Raw genomic sequence first — 24217 nt, 5'->3', positions numbered from 1 at the left:
CAGTATATATTTAGCCTCTTGTCGAGGCCCTGTCGGCTGCTTTCCGAGCGAACATGGCAAAGCACGGGAGAGAGCGAAGCCTAATTCGCTTCGCGAATTAGGAAAGCCCTCGCTTCGCTCGGGAAGCAGCTGCCAGGACCTCGACAAGAGGCTAGTATATATTACCATCAGTAGCTCACGGTTCGCGTTCGCATTACCGTTTAGTAAAATAAAAATCCCGTTCATGATTTGAAATGCACATTTCTCAGGTTTGATATGTTTTATATTTTATTGAAATGTGTATTCTTATGAAAATGTAAGTACTATATTTTGATCATGCAGCCTGCAGAAAAACCTTTAAAGAGTGTCCATTTTTTTAAGTAATACAACAAATTAAAAAGGACTAGGCCTAGATAAAGGACGAAAGTATTTTTCCGACCAACCACATTGGCGAATGCTTCCCTGAACTGATCTTTATTTTTCAGCTAATTATATTTTCCCCCTTTTAATTCAATTTCCCCTTGAACTTTACATTCCTTTCCCCTCTTTTCGGGGGGGGGGGGGGGGGGGTCTTATTTTCCCTTCCTTGGTGGAAAAAATAGGAGAAATTAATGATTTTTATAATGCTCAGTGAGCCCCGACTGCCCTTCCACTTTCCCCTTTTTATTTATTTTTATACTAATACTAATAATGGCAAAAAGAAGCTGCTGAAAACTGCTTATCTAATAATAATAACATCGCGCCTCGATCGGAATAGAATATTTCTAGATAGATTTTTTTTAGATAGATTTTTTTTTCTATTTGATCATTTATTTATTTATTCATTTATCTTTTTATGAGGGAGGGGCGGGGGCTGCCATATATTCGCGCTTGGATGATCTATCTCTAAACTGAATTGAGGTCATAAAGGTGGATAATGCTTTTATTTATCCACCTCTCGATGAAGTCAGATAAGTTTTCTTTTTATCTAAAGGACACCATGCCCATGGAAGATGTTGATGTAGTTACCTAATATCTTCAACTGCACGGAAGGCGAAGTGGACAGTGTATGGGTAAGGTGTATTTCATAGAATATTTTGCTATTAACAACTGAATGTAACATTCTATTTTCCCTCTATTAGAGGCTTTTAGTGTTTGAAGTACAAAATATGGTGTTTGGATGAATTGAATACAGTTTTTAAAAACAAATTTTTAAAAAAGTTTTCAATCTGCAGCAGTGCAGTCCCACTCATAACCCAGAGAGCTCCCGTCCGCGCAGCGGGCGGGAGCCCAGAAGCTCACAGTGTATTCTACCATTGCCACCGGACAAGGGTGATTTATGGTCTAAATATTTCTCCAAATGAATTGTGAAAACAAAAAGTGTACAATTACCACGATTATATGGATGAAGGTCTAGCGAGTGGCAGATTCCTGACATCTGAGCACAGTCTGGAACCTCAAAAAAACGAAAAGTTCTCTGCTTCTACCCCGTCTCGATCGGCCATTTTTGTTAAAAATCGTAACAAAACGGCCGATCGAGACTGGGTAGAAGGAGAGAACTTTTGGTTTTTTTGAGGTTCCAGACTGTGCTCAGATGTCAGGAATCTGCCACTCGCTAGACCTTCATCCATATAATCGTGGTAATTGTACACTTTTTGTTTTCACAATTCATTTGGAGAAATATTTAGACCATAAATCACCCTTGTTCGGTGGCAATGGTAGAATACACTGTGAGCTTCTGGGCTCCCGCCCGCTGCGCGGGCGGGAGCTCTCTGGGTTATCCCACTCATTGAAATCCCTGTCACTAGTGTTAACTGTCGTGCATACTACTAGTTAATTAATGATAAAATAATAGTATAGCCAAGACGAAGTTATACTAACCTGTTGGATGAGGGGGGAGGTAGGGTGTCCGAATAATTTATATTCATATCAAAGACACTACAACTTTTACAAGGGAAAGACCAGACACTAACTAGGCCTACTAAGATTATTTTACACGTAAATCGATGCAAAGGCAACTGCCAAAGCCCAAACATACCAACTCCAGCCCACAGTTGCCAGGAAGAATGCACACAGCTCTCTTCCAAGATCCACAGAAGTGAAGCTGAATAGGATGCTCACAGGACATACCAAACTCAATGACAATATGCACAGAATTTTCCCTCACAACCACCCTTCACCTAACTGCAGTTGCAACAGAGACAGGGAAACTATAGAGCATGTCCTTCTCCACTGTATGAGTCCAGTAGACTGAAGATGATACAGACCATAGAGATAGGATACAGCAAAACTAACACTCCATACCATCTCAGAGAGATCTCGGTGGTCACCCTCCTGGGCTTCAACCCTGCAATGACCAAGCAAATGCAATCTATTATTAGAGCATCGGTGGTAGCATTTGTCTCATCCACCAGCGCTAACATCTAGCCAAACTAGCCAACAAAACAATTACCTAGCAGTTTTTCTACCTTTGAGTTCTCAACACTAAGTGTCTACCGAGGAGACTACTAGGGCGTGAAACAGGCCCAAAACGAACAACAACAACAACAACAGCCCAAACTGCCAAAGCGTTACGCGAAGGCGAAGCTTAATAATACTAATACTCAAATAGGCCAAGTAAAAAAAGAAAGTAGTTGATCGTCCGGGTTTTTGCGAGAGCAGTGATGCTGCTGAATGGAAATACCGCATCAATCCATCCAAAAGTGCAGTTGATGTTTTCACTCCTGGAAAGAAATCTATGTCAAGTATTTCCTTGGAAATGGATGGAGAAATGATTCCTCAAGTCGAAGCCTACACTCGTCTTGGCATCAAGAAAACTGGAACCTGCCTTGATCCGACTGACGATATCATCAAGAAAGGTCTACACCCTTGCCATGTCGGGTACAGGAGCCTACACTGCACAACGACAAATCGTCCATAGAATGTGTACAAAAGATAGATCGTCTCCGCACAGCGATTCGGACACCGCTGATTGGTCATTCGCGCAGATCGCGTCATGACTACGTGGTCGCCAAAATAATTCCTTCGGACTGCGTGCGGAAGTATCAATAGCGATAACGATATCCGGTCACGTTGTGTATGCGGGAAATCGTCTTGGTTCGTGATCGGATCGCTCCGGTATCGATAGAAAATTATCGAAACTCTGCAATTTCATGCATATTCACGCGACGCTCCGAAACCCGGAAGCCAATTGACTTTGTGCACGTTGCGATAGACTCTACAAATTCCAACAAACACGATGTCAAACACAAATTAGCAAAATGTACTAAGCAAAATGTATACGACATGTAATAAGCAAAATTGTACACATGTAATAAGCAAAATGTACACGACCGCTAGCGTTGAACGCTCCGCTATCCGTTGTACACAATTTGTCGCTGTGCACTAGAGGTCTTATTCCATTGCTCGTTGCCAAACTCTGGCTGACATTGCATTCTGCATCCCACAAATGCTTTATGGAGGCAAAGTTTTGAAACTTATAAAGGCAATGTTCCAGAAGTTAGATAAATGTCAGTCTCATCTATTTAAAAGAATAATCGGTATCCCATTGTCTGCACCAGATGAGATAGTTTTCCTGTTGACTGGCCTCATTCCTATCTCGCGTCAAATAGAGTTGAAAAGACTCCTTCTACTGGGACATGTTATCAACCTGAGCCATGGACGTTTTGAACTCAAGACCTTTCTCCATGCCTTTGCCCTCCTCACTCTTTCTATTAGAGCTTTGAAGGATCTACTGCTTAAATACCAACTGCCTGACTTGAACTCGCTACATGAATCGACTCCTTCATACCAGCAATGGAAGCAGGTGGCCAAAAATAAAGTTCAGAATGAACAGGGGAATATCCCGAAAAATCTTCCCTGAAGTATTGGATGGGAAAGTCAGAAGTCAATGTGGAGGTCCAGTCTAAGATGGCTTGAGACAAGCGTTAATATACATGTATAGAGCACAACTCCTTTCTGGGACATATCTAGTACAGGCAAGAAGATGCAAGATCGGAAAGAGTATGAACTCCCTTCGTCCTCTCTGTAAGCTTGAAGATGAGACACTTTATTAGCATCCTGCATCTTTCTTAAACATATTAGAGATGATTTCATACTGAAAATCAAGGAGATATTAAAAGATCATCGATGGTATCTGGAGCATTTTTGTCTCACCTGCATAGCAGAGTGAGACTATAGGCGCCGCTTTTCTGACGGCGGAGTCAACACCAAATCTTAACCTAAGGTTAAGTTTTTGAAATGACAGCATAACTTAGAAAGTATATGGACCTAGTTCATGAAACTTGGCCATAAGGTTAATCAAGTATTACTGAACATCCTGCCCGAGTTTCAGGCCATATGACTAAGGTCAAAGGTCATTTAGGGTCAATTAACTTTGGCCATAATGGGGTATCTGTTATATTACCATCATAACTTTGAAAGTTTATAGATCTGATTCATGAAACTTTAACATATGAGTAATCAAGTATCACTGAACATCCTGTGTGAGTTTCAGGTCACATGATTAAGGTCAAAGGTCATGTAAGGTCAATTAACTTTGGCCAAGTTGGGGGTATTTGTTGAATTACCATAATAACTTTGAAAGTTTATTGGTCTAGTTCATAAAACATGGACAAAAGAGTAATCAAGTATCATTGAACATCCTTTGCGAATTTCAGGTCACATGACCAAGGTCAAAGGTCAATGAATTTTGGCCATGTGGGGGTATCTGTTGAATTACCATCATAACTTTAAAAGTCTATGGATCTGATTCATGAAACTTGGACATAAGAGTAATCAAGTATCTTTGAACATTTCGTCCGAGTTTCAGGTCACATGACCAAAGTGAAAGGTCATTTAAGGCAATTGAACTTTGGCCATTTTAGAGGTAATTATTAGATTGCTGTCATAACTTTTAACGTTTATAAATATAGTGTATAAAATGTGGATATAGGGGTAATCAAGTTTCACTGACAAGTTTTAGATCACATGATCAAGGTCAAATGTCTATGAACGTAGTATTGTATCATTATATGAATGGTGTTTTTTGTGAATAATTGTTTGATAGTAGTTTTCAAAGTCAGCACTGCTGCTATATTGAATCGCGTGATGCAGGTGAGTACGCCAGAGGCATTCCACTTGTTCTAATAAGGCAGCTGTTAACTACAATTACAATTTCACCCAAGCTGTTCTTTGATATATATCACAAAAATCCATAATAGCCGCTCCAGTGCTCTCCTGGCCTGATGTGTCACTAACATTCAGTCTTCATGATACTTCACATGCGGGTTGGACCCAACGATCTCCGAACCAAGCGGAGGGATGAGATTAGAGAGAGAGTGAGATGAAAGAAGTCACCGCCGCTGACGAAATGAACGGCAGTGAATGGAGTGGTGACTCCAACCAGGATAATGCCATTATTTTACACGTAAATCGATGTAAAGCGTTATGCGAAGCTTAATATTGTGTGATATTAGGCCTAACAAGTTATAGACTTTGGTGGAATGTTTGTTGACAAACGAACATGGGCTCGCACTGCTGGCTTCGCACTTTGAACGTTTTCCGAAAGTGTTATCGTCAACAATGATTATCTAAAAGTAGAATACGTTTTTATTGGTGTCCATATTATATCAAACAATCATAGGAATTGCGCATAGATCTACAATGAATTTAGACATAGGTATGAAATACCGACCAGCTGAATTAAGGTTGTGAATTGTATAAGCGTCACCATCGAGCTTCCTTTTATTTCTGTGGAAGAGACATGCAAAGCCACTTTCCAGGACGAGGTAAGCGATTTTGCTTTTAGTATGTGCTTTTTATATAAAAAAAATAATCAAAAATTAAAAAATGATAGTCACTCATAGTCACCAGAAAGAGCCCCGGTGAGTAGCGGAACGAGTTTGGCAAACCATATTCCTGTTATGAAGCGATGTCAACCGACTACTCAAAAATCTCTTGTGTAATCACGTTTGTAGTGCGAGGTTAGTATAGTATACTAACCTCACAATACGTGTGCTTACTGTGAGTGGACATTTGGATTGTCCCAGAAAACGGATATTCTAATAAACAGAAAAATCGTGTCTTGGTAATAGAGATTGTCCCTGTTAATGAGGACATTTTTTTCCCCACTTCAACCTCTTCCAGCAGGACATAGACAGCAGGGAATTGAGAATGCTAAAAATAAATTCAGTGACCTCAATTCACCCCAGTTCAGCATCTATTACTGATGACTTGCCCGTCTTTCAATAATCTTCTCATGAAACCTGATATTTATATTGACTAGCGCACTTGATTGGTGTCAGCAGGTGAATGAACTTTCTCAATTCAGGTTAGGCGAACACTAGCATCAATTATATCAATCTTCATAGAAATTTTCTTGTATTTTGATTCTCTTATACAGATATGGACAAAAAGTAATACTAAATTGTAACACAATTAGAAAGTAGCATGGCTGTTCGCCGGGAAAAACATTTGACACCTGTTTTCATAGAGAAAGCAAGTAGAGAACAGACAAGGATCCAGGAGAAACTGAACAGGAAACTGAGGGAGGATATTCAAAGGTATGATGGGAAATTAAAGTAATCTAAAGGGCAATTCCATAAAATAATCAACTTTTTTGTATGTCCGACCCCCATTTTTCTTAAAGGTCAAGTCCACCCCATGCAAATGCTGACTTGAATGAATAGAGAAAAATCAAACTAGCATAGTGCTGAAAATTTCATCAAAATCGGATGTAAAGTTTCGCTTATTTTTTACAAAACAGTGATATGCACAACTAGGTGAGTCAGTCGATGATGTCCATCACTCACTATTTCTTTTGTTTTTTATTGTTTGAATTATACAATATTTCATTTTTTATAGATTTTACAATAAGGACCAACTTGACTGAACCATATAGTATCAAACAATGCTAATTCCACACGTTCAAGGAGGAATTAATTGTTGTATCACTTGACAATGAGGAGAAAATTAGAATATTTCACATTTCATGTAATAAAATATAAAAGAAATAGTGAGTGGATGATGTCATAGTCTCCTCATTTGCATACCAGCCAGGATGTGCATATAACTGTTTTGTGAAATTAAGCGAAACTTTAAAATGTCATAACTTTCTTATTTTACATCCGATTTTGATGAAATTTTCAGTGTTATGCTTTTTGGATTTTTCTCTTTTTATTCAAATCAACTTTTTGTTGGGGTGGACTTGTCCTTTAAGTTGTACTTTACTTCATAAACTGACCAAGTTATGGTTATTTGAGAGCATTACAGACTGTCAAAAGAACAAGAAATCAAAGACAGAAAATTCATGAAGGTCCCACATAAAGGGGGTCGGACGTATATATTTTATGGAATTGCCCTAAAGTTGGCAATGACAGCATGCTTCACTATGTGAATCGTTACTAGGCCTACCATGACAGGAAGCATATAGGAAAGGGGAGGGGGAGGAGGGACGGTAGAAGAGAGATCACAGGAAAAGGAGGAGGGGAGGAGGAGGAGATGTTAATCTCATTATTGAAAGCCATTAATCTTGAGAATAGTTGTGACGAATTCCTGTATTACAGAGTTGTGCCTAAAGCTCTAAACTATTCACATGTCTCTTCTATATTCCTCTCATAACAGATTACTGCACGAAGGGACCTATTCAGATATCACTCTTCCATGTGGACCAACACCTATGCTCATCCACAGGGCTTTCTTCCAGTCAAGAGTTCCTGGTCTTCTGGATATCCTCTGTCCAGATGGAGTACCAAACAGGACTATCTTAGATGCCATAGCAGCTGAAGACTTAAGGCAGTTTGTAAAGTAAGAATTGTGACAGTTAACTTTGGAAAAGAACATACAGTAGTTTATTACTGCTACATTTGACAATAAAGCAATAAGTTATATCTCTTTAATCTGCTGGTATTAAGATTTTGTTTGAAAAGGTGTATCAGTGGATGCCCTCTCCCCCAATCAGAGGATGTGTTAAAGTCCTTTCTAGAAGTTTGACTGTTTCTTCTTTTTCCCCCCAAATACTTTTTTAAATTTGTCTGTTCTTATACATCATCCTGGGATAGCTTTGAAGCTGCTGAAAGGGATAATCTTCAAGGTTCAATGTATACTTAAGGCCAGCAACTCTGTTCTTTTCTATAACAAATGGATGTAATAAAATTTGATTACACAAATAGGGAAAGAAAATAGATATAAAGTGGTTGGTTCAGTTTACTTTATGATTAAATGCAACTCTTTCTTTCACTGTGGTTTTTGTCTCACCTGCATAGCAGAGTGAGACTATAGGCGCCGCTTTTCCGACGGCGACGGCGGCGGCGGCGGCGGCGGCGGCGGCGGCGACGGCGACGGCGGCGTCAACACCAAATCTTAACCTGAGGTTAAGTTTTTGAAATGACAGCATAACTTAGAAAGTATATGGACCTAGTTCATGAAACTTGGCCATAAGGTTAATCAAGTATTACTGAACATCCTGCCTGAGTTTCATGTCACATGACCAAGGTCAAAGGTCATTTAGGGTCAATGAACTTAGACCATGTTGGGGGAATCAACATCAAAATCTTAACCTAAGGTTAAGTTTTTGAAATGTCATCATAACTTAGAAAATATATGGACCTAGTTCATGAAACTTATACATAAGGTTAATCAAGTATCACTGAACATCCTGCATGAGTTTCACGTCACATGACCAAGGTCAAAGGTCATTTAGGGTCAATGAACTTTGGCCGAATTGGGGGTATCTGTTGAATTACCATCATAACTTTGAACGTTTATGGATCTGATTCATGAAACTTGGACATAATAGTAATCAAGTATTACTGAACATCCTGTGCAAGTTTCAGGTCACATGATCAAGGTCAAAGGTCATTTAGGGTCAATGAACTTTGGCCAAATTGGGGTATTTGTTGAATTACAGCCATAAATTTGAAAGTGTGTTGGTCTAGTTCATAAAACTTGGACATAATAGTAATCAAGTATCACTGAACATCCTGTGCGAGTTTCAGGTCACATGATCAAGGTCAAAGGTCATGTAAGGTCAAAGAACTTTGGCCACGTTGGGGGTATTTGTTGAATTGCCATCATATCTCTATAAGTGTATTGGTCTAGTTCATAAAACGTGGAAATAAGAGTAACCAAGTATCACTGAACATCTTGTGCGAGTTATAGTAGTTTTCAAAATCAGCACTGCTGCTATATTGAATCGCGTGATGCAGGTGAGACGGCCAGAGGCATTCCACTTGTTCATATTTTTTTTGCAAATGAAAGGAAAATTGAATAAATGATGGATATTAAAAACTGAATATTTATGTGAGCGCATGCACTTTGTTGTGCATTGTGAAGAATGCCTGCACACATGTACCACATCCCTTATCATTATTTGTATTTGTAGGTGTGTGTACCAGGAGGATGATCTGGAAAAGGCATGGAAAACATTCCTCTCTTGTATTGCCATTTCTGAAGTAGAAGAAGAACATAGAGTATCATTGGATGCTTCTTGTGTAGAAGATGTAGAAGTATGTCCTGGAAATGGTGAGGAGACTGAAGGTATGGGTGCACCAGGTGAAGCAGCAACCTTCGATGCATCCACAGGAAAGGAACCTTGTCAAAGACACAGTAATGTAGAGAGTGTAGGTACATGTATTGCAGGAGGAGCAGGAATCCAGGATGGATTGTCCATGAGTCACGTGGTTCCGATAGAACTGGAAGGCACTCCTGGAGAGAGCTGCATTGGTTTAGAACCATGCCAGAATCAGGGCAAAAGGTCAGGAAACGATAGTTCAGCATCAAAACCACTACCTCATACAGGACAGACCGACACTTCTAAGATTACTTGTACAAATGGGATTGAACAAGTAGGGTTCGCTGTAGCTGATCATCAAGGAGCAGAAGCTGCATCAGCTTTCACACAAAGATATCACAAGGGCAATGTGAAACAGATGGATGTTTGTCAGTATGTAACCATAGACTCAACAATGGGCATACTTCCCAATCCATTACTGCTTAAAGAGAAATGTGTTCCTGACCCTACCGTGGCTGAAGATCCTGTCAATGGACCAGGGAATAATGAAGACATTCCAAGTGATAGCTCTGATCAAGCGATGGGGTCAGATCCACATTCTGATTCCAATGCTGTTATAGTTAATGGTGTGGTTGATTTAGATCTTAATGGGCATGAAGAGCCGGAACCCCACGATACTGATGAAAAAAAGTCATCCATGCAACCATCAAAATTGAGGGATCCAACATCAGATAGTCAATCTGAAAACTATGATGATCAGAAGGATTCACAAAGGAAGCCAAAGGGTTCTTTAGTAGACGTCAATGCCAGGGACAGCAATGAATTACAGCAGTTTGTTTCAAGAATCCTAGATCTTCCAGTGCCCTCTGGAACCCTTTCAGAAAACTTGATGCAGCTCCTGGATTCTGATGCTTCCACCTTCAGTGATGTCATTCTAGTATCTTCTAATGGAGCCAGGATTCCGGCACACAGGTATGATTGTACTGTGACCCTGTGTTATTTGCTTGCTCATATTGATGGTGGGATGTTTATCTGTTTTAAGGTCACTCTTGAGTCCATAAAAGAAAGCTGAGCAATTAATATTGGAGCTGTAATATTTTATGATTGATCATACACGATGCAAAGCTTTGTGTCATCGGGCCCTGGGTGAGAATTTGCAAATATTTTGTTCTTGTCAGGGTGTGGTAAAAAACAAAGAATGAAATTGCATAGGCTTGTCCATTTGTGCATCTTGGTGATCAAGCCTCTTTTTCCACTGACACTTTCTCTGAGGATTTTTTTGAAGTTGTTGAAAACATAAATACAAGTTGCATTTTTTTTAATGGATCATGACAAATATAAATATATTTTTTCTTCCAGAAGGTGTACTAAGTAGAATGATGTGCTTGAAGATAAAGCCCCTACACAAAAATAAATTCACTTTCATTTTTATCATTTAGACATATGGAGGAGCTGCTTGTCTTAGATGTCAAAAAATCATAACTCCATTATAATTTTTTTTGATGAAGTTTTATCAAATATTCGCCTCTATTTTACTCTCAATTTTTCTACTTCTATTAAAACCAAATTATTGCCAGGTTGAACTTCCCATTTCATGCAGTGTTTCAAGGCATTATATATTACACTGGTTTAAGCATTCCCAAAATTCCCTCCTTCTGGTGCATGACCCTATTTACCACACCTGGGTAGAGAGTGAGAAAAAGTAAATAAACAGCCTGCCCAAATACATGTATGCTGCGGTGGGTTTGAACCCCAGACATTGTGGTTAAAAGCCTGTAGACTCATCCACTGAGCCATAACACCTAAACATTTGTAATAGAATCTATTCATTTTCTAAGGCTGTGGAAGAAATTCTACTATGTCTTTTTATGTTTTCTTTCAAAGATGTCTCCTTCATTGTCGCTGTGAGTTCTTTGCTGCTATGTTGGGAGGTGGGTGGATAGAGAGTGAGACGCATGAAATACAGCTCAAAGGGTGAGTTAACTATTTTTGTTACCCAAACAAAATATGTTTACATCTAATTTTTTTTAATACAGAAAGTGACATGATTCCAACCTGTACTCAAGTGCTCAAAACAGTCCATTGACCTTACTTTCAAATGATTTTACTTTGATTAATTTATTGTTAAATTATTAATTCTATAAACATTTTGGCTCATCCCCCCTTATGAATATATGGGTATTACATTAGAATCTTTATGCTTTTTTTAAATTTTATTCTTGATAAAAGTGTGAGTCGTCCTATTGTTGATGCTATGCTGCGGTTCATGTACGGAGGGATTGCTAGTCTTTCAGATGAAGTCAATCTCAGGTAAGATTTGGGGTGCATTTCATTTAAAAACATTTTCACTGGCTTCTTTGCTGTTAGCCAATCAGTGGCAAGGATTAGAAGTGTCTTGAACAGGGTTCCCAGCCCATCAGGGAAATAAGGGAAAATTATTTTACTTTTTTTCCAGTCAGGGAAAAATCAGGTAATTTGATAATATATACCTCAAATCAGGGAAAAATCAGGGAAATTTGATCAGCCCAAAAGTCGAAAGCATGGTAGTCAGTCAGACTCTGTTATATTTTGTTGCTTATCAAAACAACATCCATTGAATGACTGGTTCTGGTGATACTTATTAGTTTTACATTATTGTTTTTATACTGAAAATACATTTAATTCACTCTAACAACTTAAAAGACATGCGAAACTGGGAATAGGTTAGAATTATCATCAGGGAATTTTTAAACTTCATCAGGGAAAAATCAGAGAATTTTGTTTTCTTGAAAAGCTGGGAATCCTGTTAAAGCATCAGTTGGTGAAATTCACAGACCAAAACTGTCATGAAAGGCTCCCATGGATTTAATGGAGTAAATAAGAAAGAAATAGTGATTTGTAATAATCACATTTGCATGTATACAGGGATTTTACTGGTTATTTATATAGTCCTGAAGACATACATTGTAAATGCACCTTGTACGTATCTAAGTGCTTAAAGAATAATTATTACCCAAGTCATCGGTTTCAATCAAGCTTTCCCGGACACAATGTATGCACATCCTCCACTCCTTTGGGGAGTATTCCAGCCAGTTACCAATGAGGTGCACACAATGCTGGACAAGCTACAATGACTTTTACATCCTATACCAGGTGCCCATTTAGCAGCTGGGAGAAGAATGGCAACGTGTGTGCTGACGCCTTGCCAAAGCACCCTAGGGTGGGGTCAAATTTTAAACACACAGATTCAAAACCACTACTACACCATGGCTTTTCTACAACTTTCTGTACATATTATAAATATAAAAGATTATTCAATCAACAAATAAATTTCAAATGATGAGGAAACAGGAGGGGGAAATATAAAATGTCAAGAAAAATTTTACAAAAATGCAAAGATGTGCACCTGATTGTGGTATGGGACATGAATCATGAACATTCAGATCGAAACGCATAATGACAAAAGCTTAACCAATGATACAATTTTTTTTCTGGACTGATCGTGCAGGGGATAACAGTTATGGTAGCACTGGTCAGGCCAGGGCAGTGTTTCACAAATATTTAAATGTGACTAAAAGTTGCACTTAAATTCATATTTGCATGCTTTGTAAAGAGAATGTGCGTTTCGACACTATGCATGATTTTCAGCCACATTTATATCTTTGTGAAACACATTAAAGTTTGGTCCCAGATGTAAGTAGTCACATCTTACACATGTGTGGTAAAAGCTCAAACACTCACACACGCTCCCTCCCCCACACAAGATCTAGATATAGTTTGCTTTGATTGGTTCTGAAACAATTTGGTTCAAACTTGTGACACGTTTTTTCCTCATACGATTATTGATGGTTGACAGAGATCTCCTGAGTGCAGCTGATATGTATGGGTTGGAGGAATTGAAAGAACTTACTGCCTTTCATCTCAAGAGGGACTGGTGCCATCTCTTTCACAAGGTAACCACTCTCATCTCTATCAGAGATTGAACAAGAAATGATACCAGTCATCTCAGTGGTCAGGGGAGTGTTGCAGTGATTGTTACCGACTGATTTGCTCTCAGCCAATCAGATACAAGGATCTCAGTAGCTTATAACAGTTGACAATTAAAATCTCTGTTTGCTTCCAGATATCTAGTTTTTAATAGTAGATCAAGTAATGGCAGGCAGATATTGATGGCAAATATTTGAATGAGATTTTAATGATTACTCATAGATTTTGGCGATGCCTATGTTTTGGAAATAAATGAGATATGAAAATGAGCTGAACCAATGATATGGCCTGCGTCCTGTCACAGAGTTATTGCCACATAATTATTGTGACATAAATATTTGTTTTCATTATTAATGGCTTCCAAATAATTGGACCTTTGCAAAAAGTAGATTTTTAGTAATGTTAGTTTTCGTCAATGGGAAGTGAAAATGAGAGGAACTGCGAGTATTATATGAATGAAAATTGTCATTAAATGAAAACTTATCAGAAAGGCTTGGTGAAATAATTTTTCTATAACACAGTTACATGAAAATGGCCTAATTGAAATAACAAAGATCAAATATGTTCAAGACTTTTAAGTGAGAAAATAATGGTTTAGTGTGTGAGCAAGGTAACCGGAATGGGAAAATGGGACTTTGTTTTAAATTAGAAAAAATAATTTGTTTTTAGTTATAGAAAAGAGCTAAATATTTTACTGAAAATTAAGCTTACTTTACTTTTTCAATATTATGGAAGTGTATATTGTTATGATGATGATAAATTTTCAGATTTTGATTTGACTGGTTTATGTGCTTATACTGTATTATGATAGACAACTCTGTGTAATAAATCTTTTTTTATTATTTTTTTATTCCACAGCCCCTGTGTGCTGAATGCTTGAGTCTGATTCCACATTGCTATGCAGTAAGTGAGAGCTATGGATTGCCTGACCTATCGCTATCGTGTCTCAGGTAAACTTAGTCATTAAGTTACCATAGTGACACAAAAAACACTTTTTGGGTACCGAATGAGATTTATGTAAAAAATATAAGTAAATGAGTAAATAAATATTTTTGCTTAAACTTGTTCAGATTTCTAGAGGATTTAGGATTTTAACACATGATCTGTATTATAACAGAATGTAACTCATTATCTAATAATGTTATAGATAAATTCAACATCAGCCAAATAGCTTATCATGTTTATAACTTGGGGACTTCCAAAGAACAAAACCATTTTCAATGGGTAATGCAATGAGCACGGTGCAATGATACATGTATGTCAGTGTATAAATAAACAAAACAGAAATCCCAGTGATAAGTTACAATAAAACACAAATTGGTCTATTTGTTCCAGTAGAATGGGAAAGAGTTAACAGAAAAAAAACCCTGTTTCATCTAGTTAAATGCATTGTGGTCGCTATCTTTTATTGAAATTTTTTCAACTTTCCAACATTTTTCTGTCTTCTTCAGGTGGATGTCTAAGAATCTTGACCGTTTCTGGGTCCAAAAGACTTTCTCTGCCTTGCCAACTGAGATGCTTGAAAAATGCTCTAAAGATGTTGTAGAGAGTTTAGTAAGTATGAGAGTGTATCCTATTACTGAACAACATTCATAAATTATATCATATCAAGCAAAACATCTTATATCACATCTCACCCCAAAATACAAAAATACATAGAGAAAATAAAAGATCTAATTATTTTCCAAAGATCAGTTTGTTTTTGTTACGATATCACCTTCTTAACAGACCCCTACATGTATATATGCCACATTTTAGGGACTTGTTGATACAGATTTTGTGTTTTCTGTTAGAAAACTTGGTTGATTTTCGAAATTGCCACTCTGGATTTTGACCATAGTTAGTTATTTAAGAAAAAGACATTACAAATAAGTTTTACCTCTTTTGTCATCAAACTTTTCAAATTTCTTGGGGGAATGTTGCTTAGTCTTATAGTGTATGAAATTATTTTCTGATGCTTAAAGGAGAATGAAACCCTTGAAACCAGCTGAATCCATATCAAAGAGAAAAATCAAAGAAACATATTGTTGAAAGTTTGAGGAAGATTGAATGAATAATAAGAAAGTTATGAGCATTCGAATATTGAGATCACTAGTGCCATGTAGATCCTCCCAACGGCAATGCGACCAAGATCTGTGATATCACACACGTACAACTCCCTCATTACTTTAGTACTTATTTCACTTATATTCTCGCTTTTATAGAGTCTATCACAAGGTGAGGTGTTCTCTTTATGAGATGACAAGTACAGAGGTTTCACAACATTATATAATTGATGAATCGTTTGTCATATGATTAGAATGAGCAAAAAGAGATGTTTTGGGGTATATTTTCAGTGTCCAAATGGGAGAGTTGTACGTGTGTGACATCACAGATCTTGGTCGCATTGCCAATGGGAGGATCTCCATAGCATTAGTGATCTCGACATTCAAATGCTCATAACTCTTTTATTGCTAGTCCTATTTTACTCAAAGTTTTGTTGATCTTATTCTTTGATTTTTCTGCTTTCACAAAAGCTAACTTGCTCCAAGAGTTTCATTCTCCTTTAAATATGCATGTTTTGTATTCCTTTCTGGTCAGTAATTACTGACTATACTGTGCATGAAATATAATTTGATTTATTTGCCTGATGAGTGTTGGTTGATAAATTTGCAAATTGTAAATGCAAACATTTTGAAGTGAGTATCCTTTACCTGTTCATGAATAAATGGAAGCTAGCATTGGTACTGAATATGTTTTTTCTTTCAGAATTTCACAAGTGTAATAGAGGTCCTGTTCCAACTGGATAAATTAAGACTTGGTCTTCCTCAAGGTCAGAGTTCCTGGGCAGAACCTGTTAAGGATATCACCTCCAAGACTAGGAAACAGGTCCTTCAGTTTGCAGCCAACAAATTTTATGTCATCCTCGGGGATGGATCAACGTTTGAGGATAAATATCTGAAGGTAATTCATCCTTTGCTAGAAATTTTTTGTTCTTTGAGATTCTTATCCCTTGTTGATATTTTTCTACCTGGTCATTTCTGGGGGTGCTCGGTTTGAACTCGTCCTTTTGAAGGGGAGGGGATAAAGAAGAAATTGATTGAAATTGTATACATATATGACTCTGTGAATATGGATGATGACCTCTGATCCAAGTTTGACCTTTTCTTGATAAAGGTCGGGGAATAAAAGAAGATGGTTATTTAATAGATGATAATACATTCTATGCATATGCGGTTATAGTTGTGACCTTTCTTGACCTCTGACTTCAGTTTGACATTTTCTTGATAAAGGGCATGGGATGGAAAAAGGATGTTATGGAGCCGTTGTTCAGGACGGTGGTTGCTGCACTGTCGTTGGAGAATGCTGATCTCAATTTTCAAGCTGTCTGGCGACTTTATAAAAGGGAGAGAACAGAGAAGGAGAAGGAACAGGGAAAAACACCAGAAGAGGAATGGAACCAAGTGAGTTTATTTCACTACTTTGACAAAAGAAAATAAGTGACAAAAGCAATGTCTCCCCCTCATAAAGTCAGGGCTATTTTGATACCTAAAAAGCACAAGGAGCGGGTATGATTCAGCCCCAACCCAAATATTTTGGTTGTTGCCTGCATGATTGTGATGAGAATGTTGCCTGTGCTGCAATCTCTGAGTCTGAATCTTTATTATTTCATTAATTTTGCTTATTATGACAACTTATGCACAAAATATGATTTTGTTTCTCCGTTACTAAATAAAAATTGGCTTTTTAATTGGTTTAAATTTTCTTTGTAGTATTTTAGAGAAATCTTCTTCAGAAATAATGCTACTAGTCAGGCAGCATATGTCATGATTTACCGGCTACTTCGAAATTTTTTTTCACTTTTATGTGATTGGTGACAGCACAAGGAACAACTTTCAACTTGGTGACAAATTTCTAATGGTCATCTTGACCATGTTAGGGGTCAAAATGGGGTCAATAGGGGTCAATTTTTTTAATTGCCCCAATTCTGTCGAGTGACACATCAAATTGCTTGTCTTGTTATACTGAACAAGAACGTGTACACAACCATATACTCTTGACCTCCCGTTAAAAAGTTACAACCGGAAATGTCAAAAGGTCAACAATCTTTTGGTAGGTGGCATATTACACTGAAAGTGTAAAGAAAGCCCTTTTCCGTGTTTTTATGCATGTGTGTACTTTTTTATTTTCGATTTTGATAAGTCCATCGTCAGAAGTTCTTATCCAGAAGATATAAAGGGTCAAGACAAGGTCAGGGAAAGGTCAAAAGGTCAACAAACTTTCATTTGAATCCAAAATACACTAAAAGCGGTTAGAATCTTAGAAGTCTTATTTTTTGTGGGTTCTTTATTTTGAAAAGTCTCTATCTAAGAAGACATTATATATAAAGGGGTCAAATATGCTTATTCAGGAACAAAATAGATAAACAGAGATAGACGTCGAATACATTCAATGTGGTATCATGGTATTGCATGAATACCTTGAAACGACTTGACAAACCCTTATACCCTTAAAATCTTATCATCTTCATGATGTGATAAGTGCAACCAGTTCTTCCCGAGTTTTTTTTTATTTAGGAATTCAATTCAAGTTCAATTCATTTTCAATTTACTAGTCTTTGATATGTAAAAAAGTATTTCCTTCGTTTGCTTTGTACAGAATATTTTAATTAGCAGAAATTATTGTAATGTATTGGGGTATAAGTATAATACTATGTTAACAGAATAAACACATCGATTGATCAGTGCTCCAGCTCCTAAGAAAGATGCCTAACATTTCATTTGGATAAACTTGCGAATAAGATAATGAGGTTAGGAATGAGGATGATAAGTTGCTCCTCAATTATAATTCTAATGTGTGACGGTTATATTATTTCGTGCAGGCATGCTCATTGTAGTCATTGGTGTCCATTATGCTGTTATTATATGTTCTGACCATTACTCGATCTCTGGAGCCAAGAAGGACTACACAATTCTGGTGCATGTGCTGTTCTGAGCTTATCATTGGGGCCCTTTTGCATTTTGTAAAGTGAAATTTATAAGGATTCCGTACATTCTTTTGGTCAATTATATTTATTTTTCAGTAAAAGTGCAAGTCTTCACAATTTCTGGGGGCAGCTCCCCCCCCCCCCCCCCCCGCTGCGGTATGGTCGTGGTTTACTTTAATCACTTTAATGACATATGTGAGTATTCTTTCTAGCAACATCCAGGTAGTTCAGCAAGTAGGAAAAAACAAGAACGACAAAAGAATAGAAACAAAATCTGCATTTATGCACATCACTATCGTGAGAACTGGTTAAGTTTAGTTTCACCTTGTATGCTCTGGAAAAAAGACACACTTGATAAAATAGTAGGCCTACAAGCCGTGTTAATGGCAGCACATAATCAGAAATGTGTATTCCTTCTTGGCTTTAGAGATCGAGTAATGGTCAGGATATATCACATCAGCATGATGGACACCCATGACTGACTACAATGAGCATGCCTGCACGACGTTGCCTCTTTGTCAGAAATAATATAACCGTCACTCATTAGAATTAATTAAGGAGCAATTGGAGCCCAACATTATCATCCTCAATCCTAACCTCATAATCTTATTCGTAAGTTAATCCAAATAAGATGTTAGGCATTCTTCTTAGGGGCTGGGAGCACTGATCAATCGATGTGTTTATTCTGTTAACATAGTATTACACATATACCCAATACATTACAATAATTTCTCTTGATTAAAATATTCTGTACAAAGCAAATGGATGAAATGTTTCTTTACAAAGTCATGTCAAAGACTAGTAAATTGAAAATGAATTGATCTTGAATTGAATTCCTAAATCAAGAAACTCGGAAAGAGCTGATTGCACTTATAACATCATGAAGATAATACGATTTTAAGGGCATTAGGGTTTGTCAAGTCGTTTCGAGGTATTCCTGCAATACTATGATACCACGCCGAATTAATTCGACGTCTATCTCTGTTTATGTATTTTCTTCCTATAAGTGAGCACATTTGACCCCTTTTTTTATCTAATGGATAATGTCTTCTTAGATAGAGATTTTTCTAAATAAAGAACCAACTTCTAAGATTCTAACCGCTTTTAGTGTATTTTGGTTACCAATGAAAGTTTGTTGACCTTTTGACCTTTCCCTGACCTTGTCTTGACCCTTTATATCTTCTGGATAAGGATTTCTGAAGATGAACTTATCAAAATCGAAATTGAAAAATGTACACACATGCATAAAAACACGGAAAAGGAGCTTTCTTAACACGTTCAGTGTAATTTGCCATTTAACAAAAGTTTGTTGACCTTTTGACATTTCCGGTCATAACTTTTTAACGGGACGTCAAGAGTATATAGTTGTGTACATTTTCTTGTTCAGTATAACAAGACAAGTAATTTGATGTATGACTCGACACAGTCGAGGCAATTTCAAAAATTGACCCCTATTGACCCCATTTTGACCCCTCACATGGTCAAGATGACCATTAGAAATTTGTCACCAAGTTGAAAGTTGTTCCTCGTGATGTCACCAATCACATAAAAGTGAAAAATCAGACTTAGCCAATTTGTCGAAGTAGATGACATATGCTGCCTGACTATACTTTAAAATTTTTAGAAAATTTTCTTATGTATTTTCTGTTTTCTTAAATTGCTTCAAACATTTATATATTTTGTTGAATCCTTTAATATTGTTTTTCAATTGGGCTATTAAAAAATATACATGAAAACAAATCATGAAACCTAGCACCAAGAACTTCTTTGCATTACGAGTTAATATTGAGAAAAGTGTCCAGCTTGGGGGGGGGGGCGGCAGCTGAATCAGCCTCCAGTCAAAATGTATTTTGACTGATACACAGATGTATATGAATTGAATTTCTACTTTATAAATACCTCTCTTTTAATTCTTTTTCTTCTGGGTGAAGTATATAACTCTGGCTAGAGTATTTTCATTCTTCATAATTATTTGTCTGCACATCATCTGTTATCAAGGCATTTATCAGGATCAATGAAATCACTTAAAATGTCAGTCATTGTTCATCGATGAATTGAATGTAGTGTGAAAAGTATGCATGGGTATCAACATTCCCCCCATTTCCCCTTGTTAATTGATAGGATGCCTATGTAGCTGTTGGAGGCCTCTATGAGAAGCTGTATAACTATGCAGTGAGTAATGCTAGTTACATCATCCATACAGAAGGCTTCAAGCAATTACCTGATGATCTTCAGAAGCAAATTAGAAAGGGTGAGTAGGTAGTTTTTAATAATTACATAGTATTTAATGTCCAAATAAAATAAATAAATGAAAATTTGCATTGCTACATGGTATATTGAACATACATAATGTAACATAAAAAATGTACAATTATATTTGTTCATGGGGTTGAAATGTTCTTTTGTAAATTGAAATTGAATTTAATTTGGAATATGAATTGGAATCGGGATTGAAATTGATATGAATCATATTTGTGAAAACATGTTCTTTTGAGGATCCCATTTTACAGAGAGTTGTGATTGATCAAATCAATCTTAACTATGGAAATCCAGCAATGTTTTCATCCAGGAAACATACACAATATCTCTCCTCAGCAAACATGTAGCACACTTGTTTGTTAAAAAGGAAGCATGCATGAGGATTCATTTTATGGGGTTGTATTGTTGTAATGGATGTTGACGTTGCTGGCTTGCCATAGGTGTGATTGATCCTAGCATAGAGAAGATATGTAGCCATTATATTGTGCTCTTGACAAACACTTACCTTAAAATGTGAGCTGAGATTTACTTGAAATCGAGAGTTTCGCATGATCTCATGTGGATATATTTCACAAGGGAGACAATAGTGTAAAGTTGGTGTTGGTCTTGGTGATTAGAGTATTATGGAGGCAGCCTGTCCTATCTCCAGTCACTTTATGGAAACTTCAATAAGTAGTGAATTTAATCACAGATTGAGCCTCATTTCAGGCTTTTATCTGTGACTGGCATAGCACAACGTCAACACCAGGGCCCGTAACACAAAGGTTAGAGATTAATCAATGATTAAAAAGAGTACTTCTGATTGGTTCCTAGTCAGTCTACTGAGCAAAATGCGCATGCAACAATGATCTTGATAGGCCATGTCGTTTAGCGATTAATTGCCTACCTTTGTGTTACGGGACCTGTGGGTCTATAACATAGAAATGTAATGATGGATCGTAGGGCTAATCTTTGCTATTGATTCCAATGATGAATGTGTGCAATAAATTGTAGGAAGCAGCTGTATGGCCCAGCTGTTAACACCAATTGTGAACTCACCAAACCTCAGTGTATATTTAACCAGTCTCATTCTTTGATTCTCTCTACTACCAAAAAAAATTACATGGCATGAACCATAAGGTCAGTTTAATTATCCAATTCTGCCAAAAAACCTAGAAATGCAGTGAGAAATGCGGATGTATGATAAATGAGCAGCTTTGTTTGAAAAGAGAATGTTAATAACAAATTAACAATAATCATAATAATGTTATACCCTGGGTAGCCACTTCACTTCTGAAAACTGTTCTCCTAGCGGGCCCTTTTTAACATGATAATGTTATTATTACCCTGTCTTTAGCATAGAGATTTATAGTGATTTGTATTCTATCTCCCAATACAGATGCAGTGTATGTGGACGAAGGCCTGTCAAAGACAACAAAGAAACCAGTACTCTCAAGCTCACAAAGGGTACTATCTTTATTCTATTTATTCATTCCATTCTTCATATCTTGACATATTGATATATTGATGCATCCGTTCACGGTAGATGACTGCTAGAGGCATGTCATTTGTCGGTTATCCCTCCATAATTTTTCTTGGGATAACGATTGACAGATCAGCTTCAAACTTGGTTCAAGTATGCATGTAGGATTGATGGTGGGATGGTCTGAATAGATTTTAAGGTCAGAAGGACAAAGGTCTTCGTGGTCATTATAAACTGGAAAGTATCTTGCTATTACAGTAACTTAATAATCGTCAGAGAGGTCAGTTGTGGAAATAATCTGATTAGATAAGGTCAAAGATCAATAGTATGAGGGGTCATTATGAGGGGTCCCATAATATTGGACCATAAATTTATGACTTCTTTAAATTGATGTAAAAAATGAGTATAATTGAATTAAGAAATAAGGCATCTATAAGATGCCCTTGAATGGTAAGCACTAGTTTACTCGTGTACCAGAGTTCTATCAGTAAAATTTGTACCTGTATTGTCATGCTATATAAATTCTTTCCAAAAGATCGCAATAGCAGGATACATAAAATTGTCATTGCAAAGTTTTGGTATGAATTTATATTGAAATCACAGAGTTTTAGACTGATAGAAGCCTAGAACACAAGTAAACGAGTTGTTTAATATTCAAGTACATCTTAAAAATGCCTGATCAGTTAGGTTTTTGTATCAATTGTACTTATTTTTACAATAATCCAAAGAACTCGTAAATTGACGGCCCATTGCTGAAGGTTCAACCTAATAGGGCAGCATACACAAACCATCATCTGAGGTATTATATACTGTTTATGAAAATGACTTCTTCTTGTAATATCATGAAGAACCTTTTGAAGGATCATGTTTAAACTTGGCTCACGTGCATATGGGAGTGACTGTTATTTGATCTGATTTGGGTCATAGGTTGAAAGGTGATGGGGGTTATTGCTAATTTTCAAAGTAGCTTAAAGATCTAATAGATAAATCAAAATTGAATTTGGTTCCTGAGTGAATAAAGAAGTGACAATCTGATAACTTTTAACTTGAAAAAATCAAAAGTGTGCTAAAGTGTATTTCAGATTTGGCAATACTAGAGGCATGAATTCAAGTGGTCGCAGTTGAGATTTCACATCGTTTATGATTTCTTATCCATCTATTTTACAGCCCAAGTCTGTTCAGGTGAGGAGGACACTCTCTCATCCTCTTAGAGCTCCATCTCCGGCATCATCTACATCCTCTGCCTCCTCCACTGGCTCTGCCCCATCCTCATCACGGTCAAGAGGAGGAGGGACCCGATCAACAAGAGGTGTAGTTACAGGGTCATCAAGGGGAGCAAGGAATGCACCCAGGGAATCTGGGGGTTCTGTTAGGGGTGCAGGAGGGCAACAAAGGGGCACAGGACATTCGGCTAGGGGTAATAGAGTTCCTCCTAGGGGTACTGGAAGCAGGTCAGCTAGGGTAACAGGTAGGGCTGGTGGACCAGCTAGGGGTAATGGAACCAGTGGGTCTAGGGGTGGGGCAGTGGGTGTGTCTGGTAGGGGTGGGGCCCAACAACAATCAGGGACTAGTGACGGAGGGCAACCTCAAGGGAGTTGATTGAAATTTCATTAAAATAGATGTCATAATTGTATAAGCTATTTATAAGGTTGTTATTTATTCAAGCATAATTACTTAAACATTTCAAGTTGTCAAAGTGTAATATTTGTCTCAGATACTGTATACTCCAATTTAATCTTTCTAGTTCAGGGGCCCATTTCATAAAAAGTTACAACTGTTGTAACTTTGCCATTATGGCAACAGGGCACAGCAGCCAATCAAAATCAAGGTTTCCATGGTAGTTGCCATAATAGCAAAGTTACAACAGTTGCAAGTCGTTTATGAAACGGGCCCCAGATGTGGACCAACATGTAAGTGAGTATAAGATTGGAAATGAATAGGTAGATTGTTGTTTGATATCTTGTTTAGAGGGTGAACCAATCTTGGTAATGAAATGATTTGTGTGAAAGTATTAAAACAAGAAAAAAATAATGTCAAAATTTGAAGAAATTGGATGAGGAATATTACAAGTTATGGTTGTTCTATAACTGAAATCCCTTTACACAATGTGAGATGT

General features: G+C 37.3%; 1 protein-coding gene across 1 annotated transcript; it reads left to right on the top strand.

The window, feature by feature from the left end:
• The first annotated feature begins 957 nt into the window (after positions 1-957).
• On the top strand, positions 958-24114 carry LOC129277592 (BTB/POZ domain-containing protein 8-like). The gene is made up of 14 exons (XM_064110508.1): positions 958-1031; positions 6341-6500; positions 7561-7743; positions 9320-10420; positions 11333-11422; positions 11678-11758; positions 13284-13380; positions 14273-14364; positions 14866-14968; positions 16163-16357; positions 16687-16857; positions 20502-20631; positions 22018-22085; positions 23269-24114. The coding sequence occupies exons 2-14, from the start codon at positions 6388-6390 to the stop codon at positions 23698-23700; spliced, it is 2856 nt and encodes a 951-aa protein (XP_063966578.1). The 5' UTR covers positions 958-1031; positions 6341-6387; the 3' UTR covers positions 23701-24114.
• The last annotated feature ends 103 nt before the right edge of the window (positions 24115-24217 follow it).

The sequence above is a fragment of the Lytechinus pictus genome, chromosome 15, assembly GCF_037042905.1.
Source record: "Lytechinus pictus isolate F3 Inbred chromosome 15, Lp3.0, whole genome shotgun sequence".
Taxonomy (NCBI): Eukaryota; Metazoa; Echinodermata; class Echinoidea; order Temnopleuroida; family Toxopneustidae; genus Lytechinus; species Lytechinus pictus.
This window is presented reverse-complemented; position numbering and strand designations above follow the sequence as displayed.

What these genes read in the sequence shown, in the direction of transcription:
- LOC129277592 (XM_064110508.1), top strand. Translation starts at nt 6,388, where the DNA reads ATGGCTGTTCGCCGGGAAAAACATTTGACACCTGTTTTCATAGAGAAA. An exon ending in CATGAAATACAGCTCAAAGG is followed by an intron (nt 11,423 to 11,677) that starts GTGAGTTAACTA and finishes TCTTGATAAAAG; the next exon opens with TGTGAGTCGTCCTATTGTTG. An exon ending in TTGAGGATAAATATCTGAAG is followed by an intron (nt 16,358 to 16,686) that starts GTAATTCATCCT and finishes TTCTTGATAAAG; the next exon opens with GGCATGGGATGGAAAAAGGA.